At 45.2% G+C, this 25,533-nt stretch overlaps 2 protein-coding genes across 3 annotated transcripts in view; one reads left to right on the forward strand and one right to left on the reverse strand.

Annotated features, from left to right (window-relative positions):
* The window catches only part of tax1bp1a (Tax1 (human T-cell leukemia virus type I) binding protein 1a), a 28,627-nt gene extending 18,128 nt beyond the window's left edge, over positions 1-10,499 (reverse strand). Inside the window, exons 1-5 of the mRNA XM_083646809.1 lie at positions 10,390-10,499; positions 8,930-9,138; positions 4,755-4,857; positions 1,892-2,085; positions 1,233-1,388 (exon numbers count right to left, since the gene is read on the reverse strand). Of these exons, the coding sequence (XP_083502935.1) occupies positions 1,233-1,388; positions 1,892-2,085; positions 4,755-4,857; positions 8,930-9,115 (639 nt within the window). The 5' untranslated portion in view covers positions 9,116-9,138; positions 10,390-10,499. The remainder of the gene's footprint in view (positions 1-1,232; positions 1,389-1,891; positions 2,086-4,754; positions 4,858-8,929; positions 9,139-10,389) is intronic.
* Positions 10,500-11,024: 525 nt separating this feature from the next.
* hibadha (3-hydroxyisobutyrate dehydrogenase a) overlaps positions 11,025-25,533 on the forward strand; it is a 41,499-nt gene continuing 26,990 nt past the window's right edge. For both annotated transcript variants that reach the window (XM_083646900.1, XM_083646901.1), the window contains exons 1-4: positions 11,025-11,116; positions 14,821-14,981; positions 16,598-16,707; positions 17,014-17,135. In XM_083646900.1, coding sequence (XP_083503026.1) covers positions 11,047-11,116; positions 14,821-14,981; positions 16,598-16,707; positions 17,014-17,135 — 463 coding nt within the window. In that variant the 5' untranslated portion in view covers positions 11,025-11,046. The remainder of the gene's footprint in view (positions 11,117-14,820; positions 14,982-16,597; positions 16,708-17,013; positions 17,136-25,533) is intronic.

Raw genomic sequence — 25,533 nt, forward strand, 5'->3', positions numbered from 1 at the left:
ACTCATAAAATACCCCAAATCTAAGGTCTGACTCATTCTCAGGAATGCCACTTATGGAATTAAAAAGGAAAGAGGGAGTGGATAAGCAAGATACTAAAGGGGAATGAATATGTCAAAGAAATAAATAAAGAGAGAGAGAGAGAGACAGAGAGACAGAGAGAGAGAGAGAGAGAGAGAGAGAGAGAGAGAGAGAGAGAGAGAGAGAGAGAGAGAGAGAGAGAGAGAGAGAGAGAGAGAGAGACATAGGGCAGTGAGGAAGCAGTGGCCACACTGGATCGCGTGACTGCGGGGTGTTTGTCCCTGGGCAGGGCTCTTTCAGTCGGGCGGTTTTGAGGACTACCCTCCTCTCATTCCACACACACACACACACACACACACTAAATGCTTTGCAAGAGAGTGGCATAATGAGTGTGTTTGTGTTTGTGTGTTTGTGTGTGTGTGTGTGTGTGTGTGTGTGTGTGTGTGTGTGTGAATGCACATTAGAAGGGCCCTGTGGTGTTGAACCTGAGTGTGAGAGTGAAGGGGACTCAGCTTGTGTGTGTGTGTGTGTGTGTGTGTGTGTGTGTCTGTGTGTGCGTGCGCGTGGGTTTGACGTCATGTTTGTTCGCTCTGTGGTTGCGATGGCATCGTCCCTGACGCCAGATGCCCGAGAAACTGCGTCCCAATTCCGTTCTGGCCCAGTGAGTCAGGTCGTTAAAGAGGGGGCGAAAGACTGGCACACACACACACACACACACACACACACACACACACACACACACACACACACTCTCTCTCTCTCTCTCTGTCTCTCAAACGTGGACACAGATTATTCATAAATTCAGCCCTTTGATGTTTCTAGACCTGTGATCAGTGGTGAGGAACCGGCTCCGCACACACACGAGCAAACAGAGACTGTCCGTCTAGGTACACACACACCCCCAAACATGCACATACACCCACACACGTAGACACACACACACACACACACACACACACACACACACACACACACACACACACACACACACACACACACACACACACACACACACACACACACACAATCTTCTCTTTACCGCCCTGCTAATGAGCGCTGTGTGCTTAGAGAAGGCAGCAGGTCACTCCATCTTTCCTCATGGCTCCCTACCTCCTTTGCTCCCTCCCTCCCTCCTGGTCGTATGTCTCCCTACCTGCCTCCTTCCCTCCCTGCCCCCCTCCCTCTCTCTCCCTCCCTTCCTCCCTGTATGAACCTGGTTGTGTGTCCGCAGCAGGCAGCAGGTCTCTCTCTCCTGCTCGCGCTCCCTGGCCAGTCGTTTGTGCTTGTCCTGCAGCTGCTGTTTCTCCTCCTGCAGGAGGCGCATGGCCGTCAGCAGCTCCCTGCGCTCCTGCTGCGCCTCCTCCACGCGCTGCCAGGCAGGAGGAGGGGAGAGAGGGGAAGGAGGAGACGAGGGGGTGAATGGCATCTGCTCCTCAGAGCTTTGGGTAATCAGATGACGCTCGATGTAATAACAGCAAAGCGACGGTAAACATGGCGTTCCTCATGAGTGATGCAGGCCCTGTCTGGTCACAATCACAAACAAATATGTCCCCTTGTTTTGAATTGTAGTTGCAGTGCCACCTTGGGTCACTTTTGCCAAAGTTTTGTCAAAATCCAATCAGTTGTGTTTGAGATATTGAGATATTGTGAAAGATGCAGGACAAACAAAATAACAATGTGGCGCCTCCCTCAGGCTAATACATGTAATTTTCAAAATGCTGGGTAGCAGTGATGAGAATGCATCATTTCCCGTGTCACAATTCAGTCAGTGGTGTCTTTGATCCCCATTATAGGAACGTTTTCCCCGTACTTTTCACCTTCACACGAAGGTCAAAGGTCAGGGTCGTGTGTGTGTGTGTGTTCCCTCCCTACCTCCAGCAGGCCAGTCTTGGTGGTGACGACAAGTATGTCGGAGTTGCTGTCGTCCTCTGTAACAGTCAGCAGCTCTTCTTCGGTGGGCGTGCCCGCCCTGAACAGGAAGGGCGTGCTGGCTCCTCTGATGTCACCGGTGTGTGTGACGTAACAGAACTGGTAGAACTCTCCGTCTGACTTAGGAACATAGTAGCCTACAGGGCAAAAGAGACAGGAATGTGTGAGGTGTGTGTTGTTAATGCATGCTACTGTATGTGTGTTATTCATCGGTAACACTTTCGTTGAAGGGGGTTTTCATACTGCTGACATGACAGTGTCATAACCATGACATGATGACACCTGTCAGGAACATTAAGGAGGCTTTACGCTTAGTTCACACAGACAACCTACGCCTTGCCTTGCCTCAACCCACGCCTACGCCGAGCTGGACGTGAACCTGTTGCACGCTTTTGCGATCACACCGCACGCCTTTTGCACGCCGAACCTGGAGCCGAGTCACGAGCGCCTCTCCTCTCTCCCGACTGTATTTTTTCACGTGTTGTCCAGAATTGTCATGGGTAGCCTAGGTAAAATAAATCTGATATATTTAATGTTCTATTGATGCTGGATATGTATAACCAGGTCTGACTATAGTCGGACATTTTAGAGAGGTGATCTTGCAAGAATATGTGCTGGCACAACAACATTGTCCATCTTGCTTCTTCGGTCGCTATTCTCTCTCATGAAGATTTGTTTGCAGACAGGGAGAAAGCCCCACGTGATAGCTACCCGTCAATCTCTCTCTCTCTCGCTCTCTCTGCTCAACACTGTTGTAGTAACTCCATTTTATTTTGAAATTCAGTTGACTTTGCCATTTCCCACGGATATTGTCGCGTTTTTCTTTCATGGCTTGACAGAAGAAGCCTGCCTGCACGCGTGAAAATAGAACTCTCGCCTAAACGATAAAATCGGCAAGGCACAGGCGAGGCGTGGGTACACGCAGGGTTCACGCTGAGGCGCCCTGTGTACACAGCCTCGTTGACTAAAACGGACGCCTATTTAAAAGCGTGGGTAAAGGCAAGGCGTAGGCAAGGCTTGGGTCGCCGGTGTGAACCCAGCCTTATGAATGTGTATGGCTGTTGTGTCATAAACAAAAGTGTGACCTATTTAACTTATTTGACCTTTATATAACCAGGTAGTCCCACTGAGATTAAGAATATGTTTTCCAAGGAGACCAGGCCAATAGAGCAGGATCAAGACTCTACATAAAAGTTGCAGATAAGCAACTAATAATGTACAAAAGCAAAACACAATCAAAATCAGCCAAGGCTAATGACTAAAAACAGCAAGTCCAACAAGCAGGCTAAGGAGCCAAAAAGCCACAGTCCCTTTATAATCAGTTAGAGAAACCAGCTTTCACTGTTAAATCACTTTCAGTGAGTTTGACAAAGAGGGAGAAAACACTAATGCTTAATTCTATTCCATCTAAGCTATACCTGAATGTATCTTATTGGTAGAAATGTGTGGGCAAGTCAAATCAGTATTCCAATTGATCAAACTCATACAAGTACGCACAGGTTTAGCAGTGCAGTGCACAGTCACACAGCCTTATAACGCAGTGTTTCGCTTAGAATACCTGAGAACCTGGTTTGCCGTTTGTAGAAAACTTTCCAGGATCTGTTTGAGAATCTGGTCCAATTACATAATTCTTGTATACTTACATCGTGATATATACAGTAGATTCATAACACCATAACTGTAGTTGTTTACTTTGAGTGAAAAATAAAGCCAGATGACACTTTTTCTTTTTATCTTTCAAGCGATTACGGTAGTTAAGTTAAGAGATCCTTTATTTTCCCTGATGTGAAAACTACCTAAATTGGGGTGATGAGACATTTACATTACTGACATGGCAGGACATCAGGGAGTTTGTGATAGATTAGTATTCCTGTGGTTGGACACGTGAGATCAAATGGTGCACAGAGTTGAAGAAGTGCGTAAATGTTAAGGAGTGATGTGCTTATGAAAGTATATATTATATGTATGTATTTAAGTGAATTATTAAGTGTCTGATGGTTACATTTTTCACATCAGTCCCCGTGCGGAAATTCATCCTCTGCATTTGACCCATCTTCTACTAGGAACCTTCCTAGAACTAGGAGCAGTGGGCAGCCGGCAGAGCAGCGCCTGGGGACCAGATTGCCAGTGCCTTGGTCAGGGGCACTGACAGGATTATGAACCTAGGGGCTAAAAACACAACAATAGATGCAAAAATACACAATATCTACAAACACAATACTTCACAATGAAGAAAATATATTGCACTTCATAAACACTTACTCTGCCCAAGAACCTAATTCACGAGAACAGTAGCAAGTGGATTTATTGGAGTCATAATCATATTTCAGCTGGTGACTCATCATGTATTATGATGCTATCATGCGTTTATTTCAAACAGCCCAGCAGAGCTGCACACTGAGGTCTGACTGGAACCTATTAAAACGTGTGTTAGGTCTGCTTCTGTGGGACGGACAAGTGAGTACAGTACGGCAGCCAACCGCTTTTTACTGACTACTGACACACCACAGCCTGCTCTCATATTTTCACTGTGCAATATCGGACCGTGTCAGACCCAGTAAAACCAGTTTGCAGGCCCTCGATGTGGGCCTGCGTGTGTGTGGTATGAGAGGTGCTCAGGTCCCAGGCCGCGGTTTGCGGTTGTGTTCCCTTAATAAAATAAAAGCACTGCTTTTTATATGCGCCATTAAATGGAGGAGTTACCTTGGAATACTAGGTCTGTGCATAGTGGTTTACATAGCCCGTGTGTGTGTGTGTGTGTGTGTGTGTGTGCACGTGCGTGCGCGTGTGTGCACGCGTTGTGTACCTTGGAACACCACAGTCCTGTGCACATTGCTTCCTGGTTCGTAGTTCTCAGGCATGGGAGACCAGAGGAAGGTGTAATAATCTCTGGCCGTGTTCCAACCCACCTAAGGACACACATGGCAAAACGACAACAAAGATGTTCATCCGCAACAGCAACATGTAGTGCACAACTGGGCTGTGTAAAGAACCAAAAAAAACACACACACACACACACACACACACACACACACACACACACACACACAATGTTGAGAAATCAAACATATGTTGCACAGGCTCATCATAAACATTTAGCAGACCGATGACATGTGCAGAGCATTACCGTTTCCACCCAGTTATCATATAGCTTTTAAGGGCAGCATGTATAACGGATATATTCTACGACATAGGAAGCTAACGGAGTAGGCTGGAGGATTATAGACAGTGTTCAAGGCAAGAATGGAAACATTTAAGACCCTCTAACCCCCCCCCCCCCCCCCCCCCCCCCCCCCCCCAATCTTCCACACACCTCCTCCTCTCTCCAGTTCCTGCCCCTTTTGGGCCCACAAAGAGGGGCGGTGGAGGTGTGACATTGGGGAGGGGGGGTTGTGTATGTGGGTTTGCGTGCGCGTGCACGTGCACACACACATGCGCAGACTGGAGATGGTAGGGATCAACCCATGTGGAAAAGAGAAGGGAGGGGGGGGGGGGGGGGGGGCGGAGAAGAACTTTACTGAGGAAGAAAAGGTGAAAATTTTACACAAAACGGCAAGGGAGATGTAATTATATTACATGTGTTGTTAAGTGACAGATGATGAAAGGGAGTTGTGAACATCATAACTCTGCGTCTGCGTCGTAAAGCTGTCGCGCACAATCACACACTCTCTGCGTCTGGGCTGCTCACACGCATGCGAACACGCATGCTCACACACACACACACACACACACACACACACACACACACACACACACACACACGCACACACACCTCATTTCAACGCACATGTGCGATACCATGAATGTGGCATTACATAACTGTGCTTAAGCTGTGGATAGCTCAACCCCCTGAGGGACTATAGGACCTTTTTTCCATTTTAGAGAATGGGGAAAAAGGTGCCACCAAAGAAAGTTTCTCATCGGGGCAACTATAATCCCCTATAATATAGTCATCATTTAATATAGTACATTTTAGGCAGTTATTTACAAGAAATCAACTTACCGCATTGTACCATATGTTGAAAAAAAATATGTTTGTTTCAATTGGATGAATCCTGTATTTTCAATATGTAAATAATGCAATTATTTCTTCACAAGCAAAAAGAGAGAGATTAAATTAATTCAAGACAAGTCAAGAAGAATGTCTGGGAAACAAAGATATGCGCCAATTCCTGACTATGCATTTGGAAGCTTTACCTTTGAGAACAGTAAATCAAGCCAGCTATTCAAAACACTTGTCAACGTTTCAGGCTGATGAAGCTATAATTGTAGTGTTTCGCCTATCAGCCCATTACACTGAGTATAATACTATTCCAAACTAATGGTAATTGTCAACATTGGAACTTGGGCCAAGAACATTCCTTCCACCTAAAAAGTATCTCGGTATGAGGCTAGAGTGTGATGGCTCCAACGCCAGCCAGCCAAGTTTGCGTGTGTGCTCACGTGTGTGTGTTTTGGAGTGTACAGACATAAATAATTTGCAAATTGCAGAGTGAAGTTGACTGACACTTGGTTAGGTATGGCGAGGCGTTCCAACACGGGAGTGATGTTATAAAATAATCACAGGCGAAGCAGCTATCAATCATTCTGCGAAGCTGTGAGGGAACAGTATGATGACATGTTAATTATACACTCACACAACGGGTTTCTCCCTGCTGTCCCAACAAACATGCCAGGACCAATAACCTCCAAGGGGCTTTTTTGGTTGCGTGTGTGTGTGTGTGTGTGTCTGACACCACCAGACTCAAACCTAAACCTTTCACTGGACAAAAAGAAACGACCAAATATTTTCTGTTCAATTTATCGTACTGATGCATCTAAAATTCAGCTTACATGCTGGAAAAATGTAAAGGACATGATTGGTTAGAGTGTACACTGCCAGTGTTTACAGTGTACACATTGTTAGTGAGTGCAGTTTGAGCGTCTAGGGCCATGGTCTAGGCATACACAAGCAGTTACTAATACACCAGGAGCCGTATACATTGTACTATGGACAGTTTACGCCACTAGGGGGTGTCTGTGTACAACTCAACTGGTGCCTGCCTGTGAGGTCTGAGTCATCACTGTAGCAAGTCTGCCTTCTTGCTCTGCTGCGCTATCTCTCTGTCTAAAACAGGTAACGCCTATAGATGTAAAAGGTTAGAGGGAGAAAAATGCTCTCTCCCTGAGTCATCTCTGTGCAAAATGTATGCTTCTGGGAGGCCTGCTGTACACAGAGAGAGTCATCAACAGTGGCAAATGTCAAATCTAATCACTCCCTTTTATAAATCCACCACCCAAAGTGATTCCGAGAACAATGGAGCTTCCAAACAATGCTACCTACAGATCAACCTACCAGCCACAACAGACTTATCAGTATTTGGTTGGTGGCTGAAGTAAATATCCCACCTGCTTGTATTAAAAAAATAATTATTAGGATGATGAGCTGAATGGGTTTGTTGTAATAAAAATAAAAAATAAAAATCTCACTTAACCTCCAACTCGGCCGTAATTGCAAAGATCCTGCCACCGCCGGCAGATGAAATGCGTCAGTTTCTCTCTGAACACAAAAAGACAGACACATGTACGTCAAAAGGATTAAGAAGCACGGTCTGCTTGTTCCCTGACATGAAGCGCTAACCATCAAACAGGTTTCATTAGCGAGGATTACATTTTCCAATCGACTTTTTCCAAATAAACCCAGCATCTTTATTCCTTTTTAATTGAGCTGGTGGATTTGAAGTCAGTTCTTAAACGACGATAAAATGTTTGTCTTTTGACTTTACGAGACATTACGTTTCCTCATTCACATTTCCTGTTAATTACGTGTGAGATTTGATGGCCTTGATAAAAGAGTGTAACGAAGGGAAGGGATGGGGGGGGGGTGTCGTAGGAAAGGAGGAGAAGAGAAAGATGGAAAGAGAGAGGGCAAAGAACAAGAGAAGACGGCGGGGGGGGGGGCAAGGTCTTAATAAGAAGAGAGCGGTTCATAAAGAGCACCAAATGTTTGCCCCCCAGCGAGGCCAGCCCACCCCGTACTCTCTTCCTCTTTCTGCATGCAGAGCGACCACACCAAAGCCTGCGCTGAGGTTTTCGGCACAGAGCGAAGAGGATGTACGGTTTACATGTGCTAATGTGCCAACTGCCAAAGTATGGCCTATTAAGAGAAACCTGACGCACACTCCTTCATGTAAAGGGTGGGGGATATTTCCACGCTCTCAATACCTGTATGGTTCAGTTGTGAAAGTCACAGGTGAGGTACTGTAAGGGTTTAGATCAAATACCTGTATGGTTTAGATGTGAAAGTCACAGGTGAGGTACTGTAAGGGTTTAGATCAGATACCTGTATGGTTTAGATGTGAAAGTCACAGGTGAGGTACTGTAAGGGTTTAGATCAGCGGTTCCCCACCTTTTCCGACTCATGGCCCACTTGAAAATCTCAAAAATGCTCGCGGCCCACATCCGAATGTAATCAGTATGAAGGCCAAACAATGTGTCCTCACAGCACTTTTTATTTGAACCCATTGATACCTGATGCAGCATTTGCGTGTGTATCCCTTTAAGACCGCGAACCACGTCACGCGGTTCGCGGTCTTAAAGGGATACACACACAAATGAGGGATATACACGCAAATGCTGCATCAGGTATCAATGGGTTAATGATAAAAGGAGCTGTCCATCAGCACCACACAGAAATCAGAAACTACAAGTGAGGGGCTTTCTGCAATAGGCTAGTTAACAAATAATTGATTACAAATCAAATTGCGGTATCAATCAACAATGGGAAATGCATTCTCATACATAAAAAAAATAAAAATCATGAGATTGTAATGTTTTGCAAATGCTTTGGCGGCCCACTTGCAATACGTTTGCGGCCCACCAGTGGGCCCCCGACCCACAGTTTGGGAAGGCTGGTTTAGATGAGTATGGTGGTGGTCTTTAATTGATGAATACTAATCTATTATACAGGTAATGTATGCGTGGTGCATGTGATGATGATACCTTGAAGATGCCCACCCAGTCTTTGGGGTGGGGAGTAATGTATGGGGTGAGGGTGTAGCAACACTCCAGGGGTGCCTGGGGCAGGAAACTCTTCCCTACATTCTGGAAGATGACGTGGGCAAAGTTAGACGTTTCCATAACGCTAACGCCCGGTGACGAGTCCACCACCTGGAATGATGACATCATATCCTGTTGGTCACTTCATCTGTCTGGAAGGGAAAAACCAGAAGAGGATAGAAAAGATGAGTATTACAGAGGGCGAGAGAGACGAGGAAAGGCCAGCTCATTTAGGGTGCTTTCTCACTGGGAACGATTACTTTCGTTCCATTCCGCGCTCGGGTACGATTACCCCCCCCCCCCGCTGGTCAGCTTTCACATTACAACATTTCTTCCGCGCTTAGAAACGGAACAGAGTAGACTTGCGTGATCAACTATAACTGCAGTGTATCCTCACCCGTGTGTTGTCTATGTGGTTCGGAACGGTTGGCTTTCACATTTGCAAGTGTTCCGTGCCCGGGCACGCCAAAGTGTTGTTCCCCAGACCACCTTTTCAAGTGGATCCTGTCACACTTCCCCATTGCCTGCCCGGGTGTGGAACAGACCAGAACGCAACGTTCACACTCAAACGTTCCAAAACTGGGGTCAATTTAGGGACAAGTGTGCTTGGGAACGGTACTGGGGCGCCAGTGTGAAAGCACCCTGAGTCACACATAACCAAAGACTAGGGTGGGCATCTGGCCGGAGGGTGACTGGTGACTGAAAATATGGGTGGGAAAAGTGAATGGCCCTCCTTCAGTAACTACTGTCGGAGTGCCTTTGAGCAAGGCACTTAATTCTCAACTGATCCAGTGGAGCTGCTCAGTGGCCAACACAAACATTTGAAAGGCTGTGGTTGTACCGGGCAGTAGGCAGTTCCCAGGTGTGACGTATGAATGTGTGTGTGTGAATATGATGCAGGGCGGTACTGAAACAGAAGATGATGCTCATCTTTCCCTGGATGAGGATGCATTCCCCACCCATGTCATTCAATTTTGGCCTCCTGAGTGACCTAAGAGCATACAATGAATGTGTGTGAATGAGGCTGAGCCAGCTATTACTGCTATTACCAGCTACTGTATTTATGCTGCTAAATTCAACTAACTAGCTTACAATAACATCATGTAATAGTCTAGTAATACCAGTGATGACTCCCTGGCTGTAATGGCCTAACGCTGTTTCCCTGAATGCAGTCTAAAACACTTGCTAAATGTATCACAAAGTACCGTTCGGCTCTGCCATTTGAAACTAGCCGAGTTAATAAGAGGAAGATAATCTTACGTGCGATGGCGAGTTAGCTAACATTAGCTTGTGAGCAGGCCATGTCATGTCATGTCTCTAGCTAAACATTAGCCGGACAGTTCGCTGGCTCACTCACGAAACGACAGTTATGAAATCTATTTAGCTTAAAACTGAAACAGTACCCCTTTTGATATGAATTCCACTTGCAAATTTTGCTGGGCAGGCCGTTGTGTTGCCACTGTCCCCGTTGTTGTCAATGCGCTGACGGTGCTGCTGCTCCTGCGTACCTCTTCTTCCTGAAAGAGCAAATGATGCTGTCACTTCCGGGATGCTGTGCAAGGATGCTGAGGAGGCATGGGAGGAGGACAGAGCTCTGTACGACTGGAGCTACCATTTCCTTTTCAGGCTACGTAAAGTAAATAAATCACTGTTCTATTCCCTTTCTGCATTACATAAAATAAGCTTGGTTCACCTCATACCTGAAAAATATACCAGACAGAGCCTAATCTTATTCAGTTCTAATGTCCAAAACTTCGCAAAGTGAAATATGACTTACACAATATATGTGAAGTTATGTGACGTTTTGTATTTTAATACAATTATTATACATTTTTTATAGCTGCAAAGGGCCTATGCAAAAGGCTAGAAGTGTGAGCCTGGGTGTCGCGAGGAGGCTACAAGTGAATGCACAGGATATCCCGCCTTTTCCTTGTTCCCATTGGCTGCGGAGGCTCAGCGAGAGCTGCGATTGGTGAAAATAACAGCCATTCATAAACGCTTCAGTTTGGCTTCCTGGCTTGACAGCTGTCAGTGTACGCCGAGGTCAAGGGGAAACGAGCATGGCTGCGTTGTTTAGAGGCTCTCGACATTTATTGCTAAGGTGGAACAAACATGTCGACCTTGCCTTCGGTAACGTATTCGTTTGTTTGTCCGTGTCATTGTTCTGTTTCTCATTTCTTGAGTGCGTGTACAGAGGGGCATGCAACCGAGACACGTTAGCTAGGTTAGTTAGCTTGTTAGCCCTCTGAAGAAAGTATGAATGAACGCTACTGTCCAGTGAGAGAGTCTGTATAATTACAGCTACCTGCTGGCTGCTGCGTATCACCTCCATGCAGTAACGTTGCAGTAGCTTATGAGTATGACAATGTGCTTAGCGTGCTTAATGTGGCCATGAACAATGAACAATGAATTGTGCGGCAATGATGAGTAATAACAGCTAATTTCAAATGATAATGAACTATTCAGAGCATGGACCTCTGGTTGGCTATAATGTGCTGCTGTGTCTACCTCGAGCTTCATATCACACCGAACTGCTTTATCTTTGCAGTTGTTAACACAGCAATTTGCTTGACATTAACGTTATACTTAACCATGAGTTAGTTAGCCCTGGATAGCATTGCTATTCAAGGCACATACAGTTTTTTATGATCCAGCAAAAACATGGATGTTGATGATGAGATCTTAGTTGCAAGCAGATGCAGTAGAAGTGCTGCCTGAATCTCAGGGACTGCTGTGCAAGCTGTTAAGATGCCCACCCACCCCACTCAATTAGTACAGTATCACCTTCCCTCTAATGTTAAAATTGTAATTTGCAAATGTTTAATATGACCCTCTTTTAATCCTATTTCTATTCTATTTTTCTCTGCTGTACTGTAATCTATTATCCTGCAAAAGCCCAATTTGCCCTTGTGGATCATCTCATTTTATCTTACCTCTGTCTGAAGGGCCTCGTCCAGATGGGGACCCCATGAAACTACTTCCCTTTTCCCTTACCCCGCTAGCCCGGCGCTTCTCGCTCATACTGAGCACATTAGCACCCGGCGAACGTCACGCATTTCCCATCAAACACTCTGCCATTTTTACCAGCTTCTACCTGAGCACCTTGAGCAACCCGGAACAACGACTCAGTTTACTCACCAATGCCCCCCACACTTCCGAAATGGTATTGCACCTACATTTCTGCATTTGTGCCAAGCAGTAACAACGAAAAAGGTGCAATACCATTGCGAAAGTGTGGGGGGCATTAGTGAGTAAACAGTGAGTCGTTGGTCTGGGTTGCTCCAGATAAATGCTTTTCGGTTTTTGAAAGACAGAAAAGTGGATTTTATGCAACAATTTGGAAGAGGCCACTATATGTTATTAAAACAACAGGATGTTGCGTATCGGATAGCGTCTTCACTTCACGTGAAGACTCAGGTATGAGCTGGCATTTATACCTAGACGTGAAAATGGCAGAGTGTTTGATGGGAAATGCGTGACGTTCGCCGGGCGCTAATGTGCTCAGTATGAGCGAGAAGCGCCCGGCTAGCAGGGTAACCTTTTCCCCAGCTAGCGCCATTCCTGCTCATGCAGCATCTCGTTCCAATAAATGTATATCATCCGTATTATCTGTTATATCATCCAGGTACCAATCAATCCCTGTATCAAATAATGGTTCAAATGTTTGAAAATATTTAAAAGATGTAGCAAGTGATTGACATTGTTTTGCAGTTGTAGAAAACATGGCAACAAAAATAAATTCTCTCCATTCACAGCCAAAAATGGGATGAAGACTTGAGTGAGTCTGGCCATATACCATACAGAAACATAGGCTTCTTGACAATGCATTATCAGTAGCATTACACGGAAGCCTATTACTAAAAAAGTAAAATGAATCTGCGACAATGGACACGGACAGTGATCCCTCCATTAATATTATTGTAATTCAGCTATCGCACGATTCTCACTATATAGCCTTCTACCCAAGGACAACACAATATTTACACACACTCTCAAAGTCAATATGCTTGTAGTCCATTGAAAGAATGGGCTGGACATTAAGGTGAATACCACAAAATGAATAGCAAAGATTTTAGACAACTAAAACATATCAAGTGGTGCTCATGCTGCAGGACCGATAATCCCATACTAACCACATGCTATTACATGTTGTTGTTGTTGTTTCTATTTTGCAATGCTGAAAGATTTAGCCTAAGTTGCATTGTGGAAACACATTTTTATCCATTTGAAGAAACAACACTGGTTGCATGAGGCACATTGCAGTTCTTGGGAGAAGTGAGCATGTTTTGAAAATATGATATTATGCAGTCTTGGACCCTAACCCTTGGACCCTAACCCTTTGCAACTCAACTTGGGCTGCAAGTATGCAGTGACAAACAATAGACTGTCATTCTTTCTGCCTTATATCTGGAGGCCTATCATCAACACGCCTTAAACTCAAACCCACCACCCCCACCACCAACCTTAGCTCTTACTATATGTTGATGTGTCACTGTGAGTGTTTTAGTCTGCATAATAAGCACATGTTCAGAGATTGCATGTATGCCGTGTGTAGTCTGTTCTGTGCCACGGACACTGGACAGTGTATAATTGTTTACAGTAATTTTAGGCCACTGTAAAAGTGGAATGTTTCCCGTGCTGCTGAAGGTATTGTCTTGAGTGGGTGTCAGTGAAGTGGTAATTGGGTCTGTTGAGGGGTTGGTTGAAATAAAGGTACACTCTTTGTCTTCACTTGGCTTTACTATCCAGGCTTATTCTTGTTGTATTTGGGTTGGTTCACAGCCAGCGTTTACTTTCCACCCTCTTTAGTATCTGGTAAACCTGGCTGGACCTGGGCTGAGTCAGTTGTATTTAACAGCCTGGCCACACTGGCCTACATTGTGAACATTTGCTCAGTTATTGATTCAAATTAGAGCATTTCCTGCCTTGTGGAAAATGTTATTGTAACAGTTTGTTGTTTCAACTGTTTACAACACTGGACTTCCACAGTCAGAGGAAACCTGTAAATGTCAGTGTAAATTTGTTTGCAGGCCTGGACATCTTGAAGTTGAACATTGAAAAGTTTTTCATAGCATTGATTCAAGATTCACTTTATTGTTCCAAAAAGTGGGAAATTTGGCTTTGCCTTACCCTCATGCTGCAGCTGTGGTTGCAAAAATGGTTACAAATGGCCTTATATTGAGTGAGCTGTACCAAACTACTACTGTACTACCACTAGACTAGACTGTCACAACTAAATGTCTAAGGGCTGCAGCCTGCAACTACCGCTTATTTCATTTCGTCATTGATTCATCTGTCAATTGTTTTCTTGATTAATCGATTAGTTGTTTGGTCTAGAAAATGTTAGAAAATGGTGAAACATTTTCGATCAGTGTTTCCCAAAGCAAAAGATGACGTCCTCAAATGTCTTGTTTTGTCCACAACCCAAAATATTCAGTTTACTGTCATAGAGGACTCGGAGTAAGCCAGGAAACCAGAATATTCACATTTAAGAAGGTGGAATCAGAGAATTTTGACTTTATTTACTCAGAACAATGAATCGATTATCAAAACATTTGTCAATTAATTTTCTGTCGATCGACTAATCGATTGATCGATTAATTTATTGTTGCAGCTCTAGACTAAATGTATCATAGCTGACAATGTAGTTGCATCAATTTTCTCAATGCCTTCTTCTCGTCTACCTTCTTATCTTCTCTACTCTCTGATCTTTTGGTCAGTGAGTGTACATAGATGCTTTGACATGCGTTTATCTTGCTGTGGCTGTGAGCTAAAGCAAATGTCTAATCCTTTCTTGTCTCTCCTCCTGTCCTACCTTGTTTCCCCTCCCTCAGTGTCGAGTCGGTCAATGGCCTCAAAGACGCCAGTGGGGTTTATTGGGCTGGGAAACATGGGCACTCCCATGGCCAGGAACCTGCTAAAAAATGGCTACCCCGTTATTGCCACTGATGTCTTCCCCGAATCCTGCAAGGAACTGCAAGACCTTGGTGCCCAGGTAACACTCACTCAGTAGCACATGACTTGTGTGCACTTGAACCCTCATTTAGCATGGCAAGTTGGCTAAGAACACATTTCGTTACAGCTACATGTATGGCCCGGGGCTGTATTTGCACTGCAGGCAGATGCATTTGTGTAAAAAAAGAAACAAACAATATTTTTGAGGATTTTGCTGTTTTTCCTACTTAACCAGAGTCGGATAAACTCATTTTTATGTCTCTGCATTAGGGATGCTCCAGTCGATCGGCCAGTGATCGGAATCAGCCAATATTCAGCCTAACTATGAGATTGGAGAATTCCGATAATGCTTTATAGGCAGTAGGCACCAATTGCAAAAACCAATTGATGACGCAAAACACATGAGTTAGGGTTGAGCGATAGGACGAATATATCAACTACTGGCAATTTGCTGAGTCCACCAAAGGTTGAACTTTTTGGATGATTTTTTGGGCAATTTTTGTCCTTTTATTTTGCTCATTTAATGGTCTAATTTATAAGTAATTAACCTGTAAAGCACAATTCAAAGCGTGCACAGATAGGAACTGGAGTTGAAACTGAGAGGAGTGAGTGAGTGAGTGAGTGAGACCAGCCATCCATCTTTGGAGAAGTTAAAATGTCTATTTCTCTACTCTTGAGAGGAGCTGCACCTTCCCTAGACCCAACAATTGAGCTAAGCTAACTAGGGCTGCACGATATTGGAAAAAACTGACATCGCAATATTTTTTTATTCTGCGATATATATTGCGATATGAAAAAATACAGGAATTTTCACCAAAAGTCTTGAATAGGTCTATCAAGCCTTGCTCATTTAAGAAGGTGGCCTAGTGGGTAACGTGCGCGGTTGACGTAGTAGGAAGTTAGTGTGTTTTTAGCCACAGACAGGGTGAGTTGCAGGATCCTAAGTGAGTAAAAGTACTATAGTTAGTAGGAAAAGAGCTTAGAACGTCACCGAGAGGGCATGCATTACTGTATGTTATCAGCTGATTTACCTTACTTGACATTGCATGCTCTGCGATGTGACTATTGCGCATGTGCACATTGTGATGACGATGCTGAAACGATATATTGTGCAGCCCTAAAGCTAACCATTCTCATACCTTCAAACTGTTCAAAAAGACATACAGTAAAATATGCATCCACAAGTTTGTCTGGCTATGGGTGAGTAGGAAAAATGGCCAAATTCCCCCAAAACTGAACTATCCCTTGAACAAGATGTGACAAATCAATGGTTTAGTGCAGGGATACTCAACTTGCTTTGCCCGGGGGCCACTTTCGTGAAATGATAGAAGGCCAGGGGCCAGTTAATAAACAATCTATATAAATCTTTCTGTAGCGGATTGTAGGTTTTTGGGGTGTCAGCCGGAGTTTAGTCTGACAATGTTGTGCACACCGGATAGTTAGTTAGGTTAAGTACATACATAAGTGCCTGGGTAGTGAGCAGAAAGTGGAGTATTGGCCAGAATGACATGAACATTTGGACACTTATTCAGCGGGTATCTTGCATGTTGCGTTCAGGTGCACTGTAAAAAAAAAAAGTTTAGTGAATGTGTTCACTCCCTATATGTGTGTATACGTGTGTACGTTTACAGTATGTTTGTACTGACTCATGTTCAGGTCGTGGACTCCCCTGCAGAGGTAGCAGAGAAAGCGGACCGCATCCTCACTATGCTGCCCTCCAGTCCCAATGTGATCGAGGTCTACACAGGCCCCAACGGCATCCTCAAGTAATCTAATCTAATGTCTCTCTCTTTGTCCCCCCCCACTTTCCTCTGTTGGGACTACAGATGAAAATGAGCTTTTAGCTACAGTATATCTGGTACAATACATGTATTTGTGTATTGTGCCTGCTAAATAAATGAATGAATCAATCAATAAATCATTTATAATGCTTCACATTCAAAACCTGCCTGAGAATGTAACATTTCAAGATGTATTTATCGTACAGATATTGTACGAATGGAAAAAGCAGCAATAGTTATAAAAAAAAAAAGTTGTGTACATTTGAAAGGTAAACATTTGTGTATCCTCAGGAAAGTGAAGAAGGGTACACTGCTGATCGACTCCTCCACCATTGACCCCGCCGTCTCAAAAGAGATGGCGGTTGCTGCAGAGAAGATGGGTGCTGTGTTCATGGACGCGCCAGTGTCAGGAGGTAACGTCCCACCTAAAGAATTAGAATTAGCGAGCACACCTAGATTTTAAGTAGGGCTGCACGATAAATTGTATTTATTTTCATCGCCGTCGCGATATGAACATGCACAATAAACACATCGCAAAAAGACTTCCGGAAATGCAACGAATAACCATTTTTTATTTATTTACACGCACCATGCGGTCACACTCAGCATGCGATCCTTGTGTCTTGTGTTGTAAATCCAGCGCACACCTTTCCCTTGCAGCGGGGCGCTCCACGAAACCCCAAACACGCTGTGTGTAGTTTCAGCTTGAGTCGGTTACTTGTTGCTTGTTTGGGGTCGATTTTAGCAATATTAAAGCTGAAAAAACATAGGAAGGAACTGTATAGCTCATACGCATACTTCAATATTTGTTCATTTTATTGATATATTATTTTATTGATATATTGAACACTGTCCTCATATCGTGCAGGCCTAATTTTAAGCTGTTTTTGTCACCAAAACATTTCCCGTCATATTGAATTATTAAAACTGCCCCAGCTATATTGTTGTGATTTGCTTTGTATATGCTATGTATAATTGAAAATATTCAAAACATTGCTATGTTTTTAGACCTATATTATACTGTACCTCACTGCTTATTAACTAGCTTTACATTGGCAACAGGTCGGTGGCTGCATTCCATAGTGCTTGATCCTCTAAAAAGCATGAATGGAAGATGATATTGCTCATATGTGCCTGAAGAGAACATGTGACAGTTTTGTGAATGAAAGCTCAGGCTTGCTCCCTTATCTCTTAACGACCATTGGCAGTCAGGCATGATAGAGAAGGAATGAGGAGATGGCACATGCTCGGATCAAGTGGAGTCTGATTGGCTGGTTTGTTCGTTTTGTGAATGGCAAGCGTAGAGGGAAGGCCTCTGACCCCTCGGCCATGCTTCTGAACTGTCTTACATTCTTTTGTGTATCTAAACTATTGGCCGATTTCAGTTAGTGCTGCCTGCCTGGGACACAGGTTGTAATTACCGAGCGGAGCAGCCAGTAGGTGCCCTCTCTGGGTTTTATTGCTGCTTTCGACCGGGGGTCTTAAAGGCAAGGTTAAGGTTTTAAGTCCTCATTATGTCGGCGCTGTCTGCCTGTGACGGCTCTTTGACAGAGCACAGGATCGCCAGGCGCTCCTTAATGGGCTGAGCCGCAATGGAGAATCCCGTGTCAGTGCTTTTCATGTTGATGGAGCCGTAATGGCGGGTATCCCGTGTCAGTGCCTTTCATGTCAGATAAAGAGTCATAAAGAGGAGAGAAGCTGCCCTCACATGGAGTGCAGGGGAGGAGAGGAGAGGAGAGGGGGGGGGGAGATAAGACACGGAGGAGACTCGTCGCCGTAAAACCGCCTGTCTGTCTCTCCTTCTCTCTACTGAGACCAACCAAGGAGCGCTGCACAGTGCACACACACACACACGCACACGCACACGTTTTGATTCAAGTATGAAGTAAGGTATGCTACAGCCTGGCATGATGCACATCTGACTACTAACTATACCCATAGAGTTGGCCTTGACCATATGGCTTCAAATCAATATCACGATTATTTCAAACTTTTACCTCGATTATTTATTTTATGTTTTTTTTTTTTTTTTTTACATTGCCCGTAGTTCTCTGTGTTGTTGTTCTTCTTCTGTGGTGTTTTATGGCAGTTGGCATCCTTTATGTTGCATTACCGCCTCCTTCTGAATTTCCCCATCCACTGTTTCCCTACATTCTGTCCCTCTTCTCGACCGTTTGTCGGTGTTTTCGCTTGTGTCTTCCTCCATGCCGACAGCTTTGAGTGACTGTTAGTTGGACAGGGGTAGTATTTTTTAGGGGGACACTTCATGAACGCCCACATTGGGGAAAGTATTAACCGAATTAACATTAATTAAGTGAATTAATCGATTAATTGATTTAATTGCCATGAACAAGTTTAAGTCGCTAATATGTTCTAAATGTCGGTTTTGATGGATTTTCGGTTCAATTCCCTGCCTCTTATTTGCTTTCCATTTCACAATCTTTTTTAATTCATGCAATATGCACACTGTAGCTCCCTCCCTCTCATATAACACACACACACGCACACACACACACACACACACACACACACTCACAGACTTGGCCTCCGCTGGCATGTTTACCGGCTGGCGTCTGCAGAACAGACAGGCTGCAGTCAGTGAGATCAGAGTCCTAAGCTTGTTACTCTCCCTTCACACACACACACACACACACACACACACACACACACACACACACACTCTGTTTACATACTGTAGACAGTGCGTTGTTAGTGTGTGCAGTCCTGTGTGAAGGTTCTTCCTCGCCTGGCTTTTAACTAAGCCTCTTTTACTAGCCTGAGATGACCAATGATTTACCTGCTACCTCTGGCCTCTACTACAGCCAGCCTCGCAGACACACCTAGGACACACACACACACACACACACACACACACACACACAGTGTCACCTCCAAGCGTAGGCCATATCGGCACACATGCACACAGCTCTTAATACACGCACACACTGACACGTTCAGTACCACTCTAAGCCTCCAGCCCGGAGATGAAAGTGGCGCAGCTCTGATAAGCCAGGCTGAACTTGTGGAGAGGTCAGAGGTCAGGGGAGGGGGGACCCAGGGAAGACAGCACAGGTCAACTCCATGGGAAGTACCAAAGACCTGCATTCTCCCTTGACACCCAGCCCCCCAACCCCACCCCCTTTCCCATCTCAGGGTGGGATATGAAGTCACATGCTGTGTTCCAACCAGGAGATGGCACTCTACCCAAATAGGGAACCGTCATAGTTGTGAGGTGTGTGTATGTGTAATATGCATTTATGTGAGTGTGTGTGCAAGAGTAGTGTGCACATACATTGGTCATTTTAAGTCAGCTCAATGACTGATGGTTCTCATATGACTGTTAACACACGCAACACAATGGTCTATTAATGCAATCAGTTGTATTTGTGAAAGCCTGTCTGAAAACAAAAAGAAAGCAGTAATGCTTCATATGATGCTGAAAAAGGAACTGGTATAGTGTCTGTGGTATAGTGTCTGTGGTATAGTGTCTGTCTGTGGTATAGTGTCTGTCTGTGGTATAGTGTCTGTGGTATAGTGTCTGTCTGTGGTATAGTGTCTGTGGTATAGTGTCTGTGGTATAGCGTGGTGGTATATTGATTCCAAAGACATAGAACATCTTAACAGATGGCATAATTGTCCACCCCAAATTCCTCCAGTTCACTGAGTATAACAACAGACATGCCTCATACTCTTAAACTTTTGCAAGGGGCAGACACAGCCTGTTCGTTTTGTGCTTCCTGTCTTTGTTTTTATTTTTAATTTAGATTTTTTTTCTTTTGATATATAATTAATCCTCTCTCATGTGTGATGTAGTGTGTTTTTGTGTGTGTGTGTGTGTGTGTGTGTGTGTGTGTGTGTGTGTGTGTGTGTGTGTGTGTGTGTGTGTGTGTGTGTGTGCCTGTGTGTGTGTGCGTGCGTGCGTGCGCGTGCATGATCGTGTGTGTTTGTGTGCGTCACTATGGGTTTGGCAGTCTCCCCTGGGGTCTGAATTGTGGAGTAATAAGCCTTTTTAAAAACGACAATCAAAAAATCTTTCATCCCAGTTTCTCTCCATAAGCCTACTGCTCGCTTCTCTTTGGCACACTGACCAGTGTGCTGGCGTTAGCCCTGCGTGCCCCAGCTGTGTCCTGACACACACACACGCACGCACATGCACATACGCACACACACGCACGCACGCACGCACACACACGCACACACATTCCTGCACAGACACAGTTACATTTACATAGACACTAGTGCTCTGTGGTATAGTGCTCTTTGCGTTCGCTGTCGCACACACTTCCAACACTGTCTGGTGTCATTAAAAGTGTCCGCATGCAAAGTCGACCCACAACAAAACAGGCTCTGACGTCACGGGCCCAGGGTGTTGGCACGGCGAGGGCAAAAATAGGAGCCCTGGCAAACGAGCGGCGGGGTCGTTAGCAGTAATTACCCAGAATGCCTGCGTCTGTGTCTGTGTGCCCGCGGTGGGCAGCCACATCGCTAACGGACGACGGCTTTAAAAAAAGGCCCTAAAAAAAACCTTTCATTGTGTTTTTCCCAACGCTGGGAAAGTTCGCTATCGGCGCAAATGAAAGCGAGAAAGAGTTTTAACTCTCGTGGGACCATGCGCACTGGAGCTAATGTTGTTTGTGTGCGAGGTCTTATAATGCTGAGCTAACTAGCCATTTAGGCTGAGTCTCAACATCACTCTAATCATATCCATACCACATCAACTGGAGCCTGGGCGCCGCAGCGTGTCATTTGCCCACAGTTTGAACGTCATCCTCCAGCTTTTAGGAGCCAGTTGAAGCCAAGGCCGCCACCAGTTGGTTCATCAGTCAGCGCTGCCAATCCACTAGGGCTGCGTTAAAAAAATCAATATATCGGGGGTCCGGGTAGTGCAGCGCTAGATTCCCTGCCTACCAACACGAGGGTCGCAGGTTCACACCCCCCAGTGTTACCTCCGGCTTGGTTGGGCGTCCATACAGGCACGTTTGCCTGTGTCTGCGGGTGAGAAGCTGGAATGAGGGTGTGTCCTGGTCGCTGCACTATCGCCTCCTCTGTTCGGTCGGGGCACCTGTTCGGGGCGGGAGGGAACTGGTGGGAATAGCGTGATCCTCCCACGTGCTACGTCCTGCCGGTGGAGCTCCACGCTGTCGGGTGAAAAGAAGCACCTGGCAACTGCACGTCTCGGAGAAAGCATGGTGCTAGTCTATGGCTCTCCTCAGAAAGCAGAGGGGGTGGGGCAGCAGGGGGAATTGGCCAAGTACAATTTGGGAGAAAATGGGGGGGAGATCAGGGAAAAAAAATCCATATCGAATTGATATTCATTTGAAGGAACTGATAGCAATTAAATCCCAATATCGATCTTTTAATATAATGCCTATATAATATAATGCTTGAAGCTTTAACCCCGTTAGACTCGCGTGGTTTGGTTCTTAGCACAACGAGATCACGTAAACATCTGTAAACATTCATATTTTTATGCCTCCGTCGGCGATAGCCGAGCCAGAGGCATTATGGTTTTGGGTTGTCCGTATGACCGATGTTCGTTAGCGCAATATCTCAGGAACGCCTTGACGGAATTTCGTCAAATTTGGCTGAAACATCCACTTGGACTCAAGGATGAACTGATTCAATTTAGGTGGTCAAAGTTCAAGGTCACTGTGACCTCAAGAACGCCGTTTTCTAGCCCGTTAACACAATATCTCAGGAACGCCTTGATGGAATTTCATCAAATTTGGCTCAAACGTCCACTTGGACTCAAGGATGAACTGATTACATTTTGTGGGTCAAAGTTCAAGCTCACTGTGATCTCACAAACACCATTTTCTAGCTCGTTAATACGATATCTCAGGAACGCCTTGACTGAATTTCATCACATTTGGCTCAAATGTCCACTTGGACTCAAGTAGGAACTGATTCAATTTTGGTGTTCAAAGGTCAAGGTCACTGTGACCTCACAAATGCCATTTTCAAGCTCGTTTACGCGATATCTCACTAACGCCTTGATGGAATTTCTTCACATTTGGCTCAAACGTCAAAGTCTGGACAGACATGGATGTTGATTGCTCACTTGTTGGCGGAGGCATATATCCACGTTGTGGTCGTTCTAGTTAATAATACACCAGATTAGAGGGGTCCTTGTACATTCTACAGCATTCGTTCTTTGAGAATCTCTTCATATCCAAGCAAAATTGGTATTGTGGCTGAAATATCGATATTGAGTCATGTCAGATCGGGAAATCACAAATCAGTGGAGATACCCAGCCCTGGCCAGGGGGAGGAAGGAATAGGAGAAACACACAAACACAAAAAAATTATCCAGTCTGAGAATGGGATTAATCAGAAGATAGTCTGCTAGTATGAATGCAGTAGTTTAGCGAAGGTTAGAAGTGACTCTCTGACAACGAGTTAAGGAATTGGGTTGGACGGGTTGGGGGGTGGCGCTCTCACAGCCTGTCACTGTTGATAGCTAACCAGTACCACAGCGAGAGAGAGAGAGAGAGAGAGAGAGAGAGAGAGAGATGGTCCAAAGACTAGATTAGCATAACAAGCCCTTCACTGAGGGGTCCTGGTGACACGCTGGGCGGTGGGGAGGTGAAGTGACCGGGGAGAGTGATGGTGGGGTGGGGGGGGGGGGGGGGGTAGCCTGGGCTCCAGATGGAGGCAGACCCACAGCAGCTGCAGGACTGGCTCTCACATCTCTGTTCCTGTGTCATCTGCTCTGTGTGTCTCTGTGTGTGTGTGTGTGTGTGTGTGTGTGTGTGTGTGTGTGTGCGCTTGTCTGAGTGTGTGTACATGCTGAATAGTCAGCTGGTGTATGAGTCTTATGAAGTCTCTGTCCATCAAACGTAGCCCAAACACCATCCAGCATGTCACTCATCTGAACGTGAATTAGCATTCTGTCTAGTTGAACGACAGTTTCTACACTTTAAGTGAGTGTGTGTGTGTGTGTGTGTTGCTGCCTGCTAACAAGCCTAATTGGGGCTCATTATTAGCTTGCTCTATCCTGGACGAGTCTCGTTGGGCCAGTGGTGGGATTGATCGTGGATCTCTCTGCTCCCTCCCTGCTCTGTCTCCTGCCATTGACCAGCCTCTCCCCTGCGGAATAGAGAAGCTACTGATGATGATGATGATGATAATGATGATGATGATGAGGGTTGGCCCCAGTGGTCAATGGACGGTCATTGCAAACTAAACGCTGAAGTCCGTGCGTTGTAACCTTAATACCGACTCGGATGGTGTTGATAGCGTACGTACTTTGCTTATTTTTCTCTACCAAGCTTGTTTTCTCCACTCGCCTCCTTGCCCGAGGTTCTCATGGAGCGTTTGTGTGTGAGAGTCAGTTCTCATGGCTCTGCGCTCGTTAACTGGAGCCGATAAAGAGTCTGTTTTTAACATAACAGAGCGGCATTAGTGAAGTTGGCAGATAAACTGTTGAAAGTGCTGATTTTTTTTTTGAATGTGTGCGAGTGATTTTGGTTAACGCACACCCTCCTACCATTTCAATTATTTACTCGATATCCGTCATGCTTTTTACGGGGCTTGTTTGGCTTTTTAATTTGTTTGAGAAAAAGATCTGCCCTTGGGTGTAATTATAATGGTGGACCACATGAGGCTGCCCTGTTGGCCTGTAAACATTCTGCCCCCGCTGGTTCTCGGCTTCCACTGCGAGTAGTCGACTCCCATTCACCCCAGGCTTCTATGCTATTGAGCGTTTAGGCTCTTTTAGTCGGGCCAAAACCTGAGCCTTACATGTGTATACAGTTAGAAGCCTAGTGGGGAACAAGGGAGGGCATTATAGTGTATAGCCAGGGCCAGTGCAGCCACAGTCGATTTGCACCGACTGCAGCATTTGAACTTGAAGGTGCGACATGAAGTCTGGCGTATCCCCGCATCGCTCCTGGCCATTCTTAAAGTGAGAGGACGTTTTAAAAACAGTTACATTGTTTACGTTGGAGGGAATAAATTAGGTGTTCAGAGGAGATCTAATGGTGTGTTATAGGTGTTGTTTTGCTTGAAGCTTTTTTCGTATTCTCTCAGGGAAAAAGAACAGGGCTGTGGCACGTTGTCAAATGCGTCATTCACTACCACACCATGGGAACGTGTGTGTGTGTGCATGCATTTGTTTGTGTGTGTGCGGCTGTGTGTGACTTGTGTGCGTTGCTGTTTCAGCCTCATATTCAACAAATGTAGTTTAATTTAAACCCACCACCAATAAAAAAGTGCCTACTGCTTTACATGGGGCTCGTAACTCCGGGACACGGCCTCAGAAGCTCCGACTGACGTCTCATTGGCGGCCTGCCCTGGGATCCGCACCTGTCCCTGTTATACACACACGCGCGCGCACACACACACACACACACACACACACGCGCGCGCCTAACTGTGTACACAGAAACTAGTACAGCAATAAGCTACCTCGCGCACGACTGCATGCATATGTACACTGACATTCGCGCTCATCTTGTACACACACGCGCGGACGGACCACTTCAAAAAGAAGCTCCGGTTTAACAGGTTATAAGGCTGTAATGAATTGCCTCGGTCGTTTCTTTTTCGCGTAATGAAAGAAGTGCTAATTAATTTAGTGCTCGCTACAAACTGGCCAAACCAGAGTCGTTTTCTCTGATCTTCCTCTGCCTCCACACACACCAAATTTCACCCTCTTATGTTCATGGTTGATGCCAGCTTTGGAAGTGTGCTGTTAAGGATCTCTCCTAATAGCGTTTGATTGCTCGCTTAACTTGAATCCTGTTACGAGAGAAGATCAGATGAAGGAGCTGTCTATACGACGTGGCTACACGTGTACGCAAGCTAACA

The sequence above is a fragment of the Poromitra crassiceps genome (genome assembly GCF_964638095.1).
Source record: "Poromitra crassiceps genome assembly, chromosome: 11".
NCBI lineage: Eukaryota > Metazoa > Chordata > Actinopteri > Beryciformes > Melamphaidae > Poromitra > Poromitra crassiceps.